The sequence below is a fragment of the Montipora capricornis genome, chromosome 6 (genome assembly GCF_036669925.1).
Source record: "Montipora capricornis isolate CH-2021 chromosome 6, ASM3666992v2, whole genome shotgun sequence".
Lineage (NCBI taxonomy): Eukaryota > Metazoa > Cnidaria > Anthozoa > Scleractinia > Acroporidae > Montipora > Montipora capricornis.
This window is the reverse complement of record NC_090888.1, coordinates 12,364,406-12,374,405: the sequence shown is the minus strand read 5'-3', so window position 1 is coordinate 12,374,405 and position 10,000 is coordinate 12,364,406. Positions and strand designations below refer to the sequence as shown.

Sequence of the window (10,000 nt, the reverse complement as noted above, 5' to 3'; positions counted from 1 at the left end):
AAGTGGGCATCTTGTTTTGGTTTGTTAGATGTTCTTCGATGTTACACATGAAGGCGTTCGCCATCAGTGGTCCAAGTGGAGAACCCATGGCGACTCCATCCACCTGTTCGTAGAGAACCCCCCCCCCCCCCCCCCAATTGCCGACAGGGTGGGACACATTGCCAACTTTTCCTTAAGTATTTTTGCCCACCTCTCTTCGCTGATGGCGAACGCCTTCATGTGTAACATCGAAGAACATCTAACAATCCAAAACAAGATGCCCATGCACTTTCTATAAACGCTACGTTGACGATACTCTCAGCATAAGAAAGAAGATTACGCTCGTCGGAAACCTTTGCAAACCGGCTGCAGCTAGCCATTTTATTCCGCCAAGCGCGGTGAATATAGCGTTATATAAGGGAATCTATCAACCAATCAAATTGCTGGAAACTCTTTGTTCAGCTCGGAAATTATACTACTTGCAATTGTGCTGGGCTCAAATTTGATTTTACACACCCTGTTTTTTAAAACCACTAACAGTAATCAGTAGAATATTTCCATTTGACGTGTTTCGTGGGTTGAGTTGTTATCTAGGAATTCCTTAAATATCGGCTTGTTAAAGCAGCTTTAACTTCTAATGTTCTTGAGATCGTCATCAAGGCCGTTCCAAAATCGAGTGGTAATTGAGTGAAAAGTTCGCAGCCCAGTGTTTAAACGACACTTCGGCTCAATCAAAGCATTGTTTATAAAGAAGCTCGGGTTTTATTCAGGGGCACCCAACGCCAATTTTCGGAAAATATCTGTTCGGAAGACGATTTGAGATCTAGAATTTTCGGAACATTTCTTTTAAAATTTCTTCCTTGCAATATTTACACGAAATATAGGAGTTTTTGGCTAATTGTGCGACTTTTATAGGATATATAAGAAAATAAAAAAATAAGATTTAAAGGAAAGCTGGGATGTATAAATTATGTAAAACAAGGGAACCGCACTGTACAATGCCGCTGGTAATGTTCAGAGAGCCATGGGAACCCACGAAGAAAAAGCCTCTTGCTCTTGCTCTTCCACTTCCTGTATCTCTCTTTCCTCTCTCTCCCCCCTTTCCCTCTCTCGTCTTTCCCTAATCAGTGGTTCCCTTCTTTCTATTCCTCGTGCAAACTGTTGGCGGTCTTCTCTTTCCCTTAGCATCCGTTCAACTGGCACAGAGGCATCTGCCACACGTCGTTCTAAAGCAAGAAGTGAAGCGTCGACTGGCTCGATATTGTTTGTTTCATTGTCTCCATTGAACAAAGCTCCTCTGGAATTGTTTTCATTGGCATTACCAGAAACTGGTGTAAGCCTGGTCCCTGAGGCATTGCCATCACCAGGTGAGATTGTGGAAAAACTTGAATTTCTGACAAGACTCCATGTGTTACTTGCACTGACAACAACTCGTTCTCTTCGTCCCCTAAGCATCCGTTCAACTAGGGCAGAGGCATCTGCCACAAGTCGTTCGAAAGCAAGAAGTAAATCATTGACTGGCTCGATATTGTTTGTTTCATTGTCTCCATTGAACAAAGCTCCTCTGGAATTGTTTACATTGGCGGTACCAGAAACTGGTGAAAGCCTGGTCCCTGAGGCATTGCCATCAACAGGTGAGATTGTGGAAAAACTTAAATTTCTGACAAGACTCCATGCGTTTTACTTTCACTGACAACAACGCGTTCTCTTCGTCCCCTAAGCACCTGTTCAACTGGCGCAGAGGCATCTGCTACACGTCGTTCTAAAGCAAGAAGTGAAGCGTCGACTGGCTCGATATTGTTTGTTTCATTGTCTCCATTGAACAAAGCTCCTCTGGAATTGTTTTCATTGGCATTACCAGAAACTGGTGTAAGCCTGGTCCCTGAGGCATTGCCATCACCAGGTGAGATTGTGGAAAAACTTGAATTTCTGACAAGACTCCATGCGTTACTTGCACTGACAACAGGAGGCCGACTTGTTGCAGCTGAGACAACTCTTCTGGATGAAACTCTGCAGGCCGAAAAGGAGAATGGAGAAGGCAAACCACTGTTGTCCACAATGACAGCACTTCCAGTGGGGGTACCTGGTTCGTGACGCCTATTCGCAATTGATTGTTCTTGTCCAACTGATAAAACAGCATTGTGTGACCTTTCATTCGCGGCCTGCTCATCTTTGAGCGCAGAATCACCGTCACTCATGACATGTCTTTGAGTGGCATATACCGATTGTAGCGGCCGAATGCCAGCAGCACCACCACACAATGGGCCTAAAGGAAAGCCCGAACTAGTTGATCCATAAGCAAAACCCAGCCAATGTAATGGGACCTGTCCCACATGTGTGTTATGTTGGACGTAAGGGAAGAAATATTTCCTGCAATAATCTCTTTGCCCTGTAACTCTGTGATCAATATTCAGAAAGCCCTCAACATTATTTGCACCATTGCTTGGTGAGCCATTCCAACCCAAAATGACATTACTTGGTCTTGTAGGACTAAGCAAAGGTGCTGCTGCAGCAGGTGGATTACGTCCATGCCAGGTATCATCACGAAAAGAAAAATCTCTGCCATTTGAGAACAGACTTTCATGATCCGCTTTGTCTTCTGAATGTCGTACAACGAAATCCCCAGCCAAACCAACGGATACAGGGCTGCCGATTAGTGGTGGCGGTGGGGGTGATATAGCAACCTGTGAACGTTGTGTTTGAGAGCTTTTGGGTCGAGCGCCCAAACGTTCCCAGTCAGTCGAAGAGGAATTGGCTGCATCAGAGCCATTCATTCCCAATGTTGTTTGACCATGCGCATTGGATCTTTGTTGCGGCTGGAGGGGATTTCTATCAACATGTGAGCGTACTGGCTCGGTCAAATGGCAAAAGTCAGAGCTATCTGAAGGGGTAATCTGTGAATCATACTCACTGACACATAATGGAGATCTTCTTGTATCAGAACCTGTTGTTCCCGATACCCCATAACACGAATCAACAGACTGTCCCTCCATATTTTCAACCTCAGTATTTCCCCCATCAGTCACATCATCTGTACTGTTCAATAACTGTGCCTGCCCTGGAACATCTTCTTCACTGCTGCCTGTATTGAGCCTGAGGTCACTCTCATTGACGATTTCACCACGTGCTGGAGCAGAATGAGTAGTTGAGGACCCTTGTGAGCTGCTACTTGAACAAACTGGTGTACCTTCAGCGGTATATAAAACCAATAAATCAGACGAACTCACAGATATGCTGCTAGCACCACTTGATGGACCACTTTGATCACAAGAGACAGGGACACAAATGCCGCCTTTGGCATTGGTTCCGACACTTTCCATGGACAGAGGATCATTATTCTCAGTGTTAACTGACATAAGATTCTCACTGTCAGTCTCAAAAGGAACAGATGCAGACACGTCGCAGTCATGATCTGGTGTAAACTTGTGACCATTGTCTTCACTTCTGTCTGCAAAACCTATTGTGGACGTTGCACATCTTTCTTCACCTTGTTCTTGTTCTAGCTAGAATTCGCAATCTTTTATCGGTCGATGGTAAAGAATCCGAGGATGTTCCAGCACTCTCTAAAATCTCAAAATATGTGACAAAATTAATGCAAGAGAGGTGAACAATGCTACATAGGGCTGAATACGAAAAACAGCATGTAAGTGGAATAAAACAGGATTAAATCAAGTACAAAGCCGATGACACGCGGTTCAACATTCTGCAACATTTGTTGCTCAAGAAATGTTGAACAATGTTACACAAACGAGTTGAACGAAATAGAGCTGGGCCCGGTTGTTCGAAAGCCGATTAACTTAATCCAGGATTAGCGTAAACTTTTTACACAGACGAGTTGAACGGAATAGAGCTGGTCTCTATTTTCTTTCAACATCGTTCAACAACGTTCAAAGCGTTGAATGGCATATTTCAACATTCAATAATGTATGACACACTGTTCAACATTTGTTGATCAACAAGTGTTGAACTGTGTGTCACAGACAAGTTGAACGGAATAGAGCTGGGCCCGGTTGTTCGAAAGCCGATTAACTTAATCAAGGATTAGCGTAAACTTTTGTTTCATGTTTTCAACTTTTCGGTGAAAGTTTCTTTTGCTTATTCTTATGATAAAACAATACACAACACACTACTTCTGCTTTTCTTTTATTTTACCGACGCTAAAAATGTACTTCACTATTTGTGTTGTAAACACAAACCAGCAGTAACCAGCGGTGTGCAGCTGTGTCGCTGTACAAGCTTGCGACTTAGGAATGACTTTGTTTAACATTTAAAAGAAAAACGAAAATCAAAGAACAAAATAAAATACCTGCTCATGTTCCTTATTGTTCACACAGTTTGACTTGAGGATGATACGTAACATATTTTAAAATTAACGTAACAATCTGATTCTGATGAGGAGTGACTGTTATTATCTCAAGGAAGGTCTTTGAGAGTAGGTAGTGATATTAAATGGACATGTTCTTTGGAAAGACTTATTTGTGCTCGTGTTAGTCTGAAATAGCTCTACCATTGAAAAATTAATACAACATCCTGATTGGTTGGATGTTCCATCAGGCTTTCACAAATTCCTGTAAGAAATGCTCCCTTTGTAGGAAACTAGCCACAGTTCACAAGGTCTTTCGAGTGAATGTAACCCTTTATATCCAGTATGAAAAACAGTGTTTCAACATCCTGACTTTGCAGTAGGTCATAACAAAGCCTAGTGTTTTTTTTTTCAATATTTCAAAACTACTACACTTACATTTGTACATCTAAGCAAGATACATTTTTGGATTTTCAAGGTTGAGTTTTATCAACAGACTAGACAATTTAACTTTAACTTTTAGACCAGGATTGTTTCGTCGGTTGCGATCGTTTCACTGTTATCAAACCTTTTATTCCGTTGCATGTAAGGAGTGTTACATCAATGAAAGTTGTGTGGTTCGAATCCTAATAAGAAAATTACACGATCATGAAATATAGAGAAAATAGAGTGAACAAGAAACGATTCATATTTACCCAGTGACTCGCTCAGGTTCACAACCAACGAAAAAAAAATGGTTTTACATTAGTATTATGTCGTCATGATGACGTATTCCATTAGTGGTAGTTAAGAACATAATTTCTCAACGAAACACTCCCTCTTCTCGAAAACGGATACACGGATTCTTTGATACTACTAAGTGTTCAGAAAACAGTTAGGTTAACACTGATTAGTAAGAGTTCATAAATCTTCAGAAGGTCACATGTTCTTCCTTAGGTAGTAGCACCACCAGACGGTGAACAGGTCGTTCAACGGTGACGTAGCCTTTGCCGTCATATTTGGTAACAGGTTCGCCAGGTTTTGGATTTTTATACTTTACTTGTACCCTTCGCACGTTTCCATCGGTCCCCGGGAATGTTCTGGATACAATCCCAAGACGCCACTGGCCTCTAACCAGATTGGAATCCTGAATTAGGACAACATCTCCAGAGTTCAGATTACGGTGGGCTGTATGCCATTTTTGCCTCACAATTAAATCTGGAAAATATGTTCTGGTCCATTTCTTCCAGAAGCCATCTATTATATGTTGGATAAATTCAAAACGGTGTTTTGGAGTTGTAGCTTCCTTGAAAGGACCACTAGGTACTCGCGTGGTTGATCTGCCTAACAGAAGGTCATTCGGGCATAAATATGAGCCATCGTCGGGTGATGTTGGGTGTCTGCCTATAGGCCTTTCGTTAACGAGGTTGGCGACTTCGTAGAATACAGTTTGAAGTTCGGAGAATGTCAGAATACTTTCTCCAATAATGGCTGTAAGCGCTCTCTTAACAGATTTAATAAGAGATTCTGATGCTCCATTTTGCCATGGTGCATCAGCAGGTGTAAAGTTCCATTGAAATCCCTCCATAACTCCAAAGTTCTGCAATTGTTCCCATTCCCATGACTTTGTGACACTTTATAATTCTCGGTTAGCTGCGACGAGCTGTGGACCGTTGTCAGAATATATCTTACGTGGATATCCCCTCAATGACGCAAATTTCCTCAGTACCATCAAAAACTTCTCTGTACTGTAGTCTGGTGCCAGGTCCAGGTGAACAGCTCTCGTTGCTAAACAAGTGAAGATGATTCCATACGCTTTAGATGTGGTTCGTTTCTTAACTTCATCACGAATTGTGAAAGGACCAAATAGGTCAATGGATGTGGAATACCATGGAGGAGCTGGTTTAAGCCTTTCTATAGGAAGATTTCCCATTACTTGTTCTGACAGTTTCTTGTCTAATCTTTTGCACACAATACAGTTGAGCTTGATGGATTTAACTAGTTTGAGTAACTTAGTTATCCAGAACTTTGAGCGAATTTTGCTGGCGGTAGTCAAAACACCGTGGTGCCCTTTCTCATGAACGTGTCTTGAATAGAGTTTGGATAATCGATGTTGGTATGGGAGAAGTATGACGTCTCCTTTACTGTAGCTCATTTCCATCCATTTCTCCCCACGACCACTTATTACATATACCCCATCGCTTCGTATACGAGGACATAAACGCTTATACTTCCCGTCTTTTACATGTTTATCCATCGTTTTTTGTGCCTCTCGAATCCAAAATATTTCTGCCCTTTCGATATCTTTACTCTTTAGGTCTTGCGTGGCATTCTTAAATGTCAGTCTGGGGTTTCTTTCGTAAAGCTTTAGAACTCTTGCCGTCACTCGTAGCAGACGGTTGTACTCTGAAAATTTTTCAATATCAATACGAGCTGCTAAGCTATCTTCCACACTTGCGTTGACTATATTCGCCACTTTCAGGATTTGCTTTGGTATTTGTGGTTCAGAGTAGTTACGAGTAATAGGCCACTCGCTTTCTGGATATTGAAGAAATGAAGGTCCTTCTTGCCAACTGCTGCTATGATCAATGTCACTAGGTTTCTTTCCTCTGGTCAACCAGTCTGCGATGTTGTGTTCACTTTCACACCAGTACCAATCTTCTACGTTAGTACCTTCTTGGATTTTACCGATTCGTGTAGCAGCGAAAGTATTGAAGCCATAAGAATTTTTCTGAGTCATGCAATGCACTATCTGAGAGTCAACTATGTGATAACATTTTTGAAAGCTGTATCTGCACTCTTTATCGACGAAAGACTTTAGTCGCTTGTTTAATACCGCTCCGCACAGCTCAATTTTGTCAATGGACATTGTTTTGAGAGGGGCAAGACGATTTTTAGATACAATCAGGTTACTTGCAAATCCTCCACCTTGTCGTGGCCACCTTGCATAAGCACAGGATCCGTAAGCGTCATTCGAGGCATCGCTGAAGATGACAAGAGATGGATCACCAACTGCGTCTGACGGTTTCATGCATCTCTTAAATCTGACATGATTCATCTCGGGTAATTCATTAAAGAATATCAACCATTGCTGTCTATTCTCTTCGGGGATTGGATCATCCCAGTCTAGTTTCTCATTGCTTGTCCATAAGTGTCGCATTAAGATTTTAGCTCGAACGGTAAAGGGTCCAGCGAGTCTAAGAGGGTCGTATATGCTGTTTATTTGTTTATTTCGCTTTGTAAATTGCGGTGGAAAGTTCTGGTTTTCCACATGTTGTGTAACATTTTGAGTTTTGCGGTGTTTCTTCTTCTTTAGGTACAGATTTAACTTCGTCTTAAAGCGTAATTGATCGTGGTCTGGGTCCCATATCACTCCAAGTACCTTTTCGGAGAAAACATTTGGTTCGTTTGTTTGCAATTTGTAAATGCGTCTTCCAGCTGGGTTAGTAGCCTTTTTAATGAGGGTATAGCAATCGTGTCGGACTGAATACCGTGCGTAGTGTTGCTATGCAATGTTTCAAATACTGCTTGCGCGGTGTCACGCTTCAATAGAGCCTTTTCTGTCATTCGTTCAATTTCCGCGCGCGCTTTCCTTGTTGATTCTTGACGTATAGTGTCCTCGCGCGCACTGTTTTCTTCTCTAATTACGTTCTGTATATACTTGATCTTGTATGCCTTTGCTTCTGCGAACAGTTCCTGTAATTCTAAAATCCATGTTTCCGCGGCTTCTTGTTCTTCATCGCTTAAGAACATCGTGTACAAATCATGCTTACCTTCCACTATGTCCCATGCCTCGGTAAGCTTTAGGTAATTACCTTCAACCATTTCGCGTCCTTGATTCGCGTCTATTGATTTAAGGAGTTCATTTCTTTTCCTTGTGAATCTCGCTTTGGCTGTACGCCGTATGCTTTTGGCTTCGTCTGCCATCAATGTGTTATCCGTCCCGGTTTCCGGAGTTACCATTGGGATTCGACGAAACATTCGAATCCCATATCACTCCAAGTACCTTTTCGGAGAAAACATTTGGTTCGTTTGGTACGAATGTCTCCTCTCGACTCTCCGCGCTGTGTGATAATATCCATTCTTTGAGTTTGAATCCTCCTTTGCTAATCAGTTTCTCTATATCTTCGGTAACCTTCTTTGCTGTTTGCAGGTCCTTTGTACTTTCGATTATATCATCCATATACGTATTACTTTGTATGATCTTCGCTGCGACGGGATAATCTTGACTCCCCATTTCGGCTGTCTTGCGAAGTGCCAATGTTGCGATCGTCCCCGAAGGCTTATCTCCGAAAGATACTCTTTGTATAACGTAAGTATCCGGTTCCTTCGACACGTCCATATTTCGCCACAAGAATCTGTGCGTGTGTTGATCAATCAAAGTTGTTTTGACGGTATGGTACATTTTGCTGATGTCTCCCATGAATGCTACTTCGTTTTCTCGAAATCGTATTAGTACCCCAAGCAAATTGTTGAGAAGATCTGGTCCTTTGGCCCAGTAGTCATTCAGGACATGGCCCATGTAGTTCGCGCTACTATTGAAGACTATTCTCACGGGGGTCGATTTGGAATCCGGTTTCAGAACCTCATGATGGGAGATGTAGTGTACGGGGCCTTTGTAATTGTCTATCTCGTCTTTAGAAAGTTTGCGTGCTACTTCTCTGTTCACCATATCCTTGACTTGATTGTCGTACACTGTAGCATGTACCGGAGTCTTTGCGAGTCTCCTTTCAGTAGAGGCGAGCATTGCTAATGCAACTTTACGATTATCTGGCAGATCCATCGGATCTTTAATCCACGGATACTCTGCGATCCATCGGTTAGTTTGTTTGTCATACGAGAGATTTGTTTCGATCAATGCTAGCTCCCTTTCTTCTTTAATAGTGTAGTCTTTGCTGCCTATTGCGCATTTGCCGCACTTGCAGCTACCACAACGTGGGTTGCACTCAACGCCTAGATTCTCAATGTTGTAGAAATCGTCTATCTTGACTTTGAAACTGTGATTCACTGTAGCATAGTGAAGTTCGTGTCTTGTGTTTGAATTTTCGATTAACGGATGTGTCCCGCCGACGCATCGCCCGAATCGGTTCTTCAGCAGTAATAGGTGTTCGACACATTGCTCTCTGACAGGGTGATAGGCGGCATATTCATAGCCTATTAGAACATCAACAGGTCCGGTGGGTCGCTGAAGTTCGTCTTGCGCTACATTGTTGAATAGGTGTGTCACTCCATCCATGTTTATCCTCTCTATGTCGGACGTAATCTTGTCTATTCCATATACTTCGAATTCCACGATTTTCCCTTGTTTGTCAAGCAAGGAAAGTTTGTACTTGACTGTTCTGATCGTTTTGTACTGACCACCAATTTTTACGATCGACAAATTCACAGCTGTCCCTTTAAGGCGTTCTTCTTTGGCCTTATTGTTAGTGATAAAGCATAAAGATGCCGCAGAGTCCCACATAACGTTGGCCCATCCTCTTTTCGTTCTGATTCTTTGTATTTGAAGGAGGCATGTGTCTTCGATGTTACTGCATATGCTGGCTGGTCCGGAGGCGCTGGCTATATATGCGGGTGTAGGAGATGTTCTTCGTTCATCTTCGTGTAAAGATTTGTGGTGTTGTGACGAGCAGTTACCGATGTTGCATGTTTTCTTAGTTTTGCAACTTTGCATTCGATGACCCGATTTTAAACAAGACCAGCAGGCTCCCTTCTCTCTTAGGAGTGCTATTTTATCGCTTA

General features: G+C 42.4%; 2 protein-coding genes across 2 annotated transcripts in view; both read right to left on the bottom strand.

Moving 5' to 3' along the window:
- Positions 1-88, bottom strand: part of LOC138053232 (uncharacterized) — a 627-nt gene extending 539 nt beyond the window's left edge. Inside the window, exon 1 of the mRNA XM_068899890.1 lies at positions 1-88. This exon is cut by the window's left edge and continues 539 nt beyond it. Within this exon, the coding sequence (XP_068755991.1) occupies positions 1-88 (88 nt within the window).
- Positions 89-329: 241 nt separating this feature from the next.
- The window catches only part of LOC138051559 (uncharacterized), a 36,170-nt gene continuing 26,499 nt past the window's right edge, over positions 330-10,000 (bottom strand). The window contains exon 4 of the mRNA XM_068897790.1: positions 330-3,542. Within this exon, the coding sequence (XP_068753891.1) occupies positions 3,463-3,542 (80 nt within the window). The 3' untranslated portion in view covers positions 330-3,462. The remainder of the gene's footprint in view (positions 3,543-10,000) is intronic.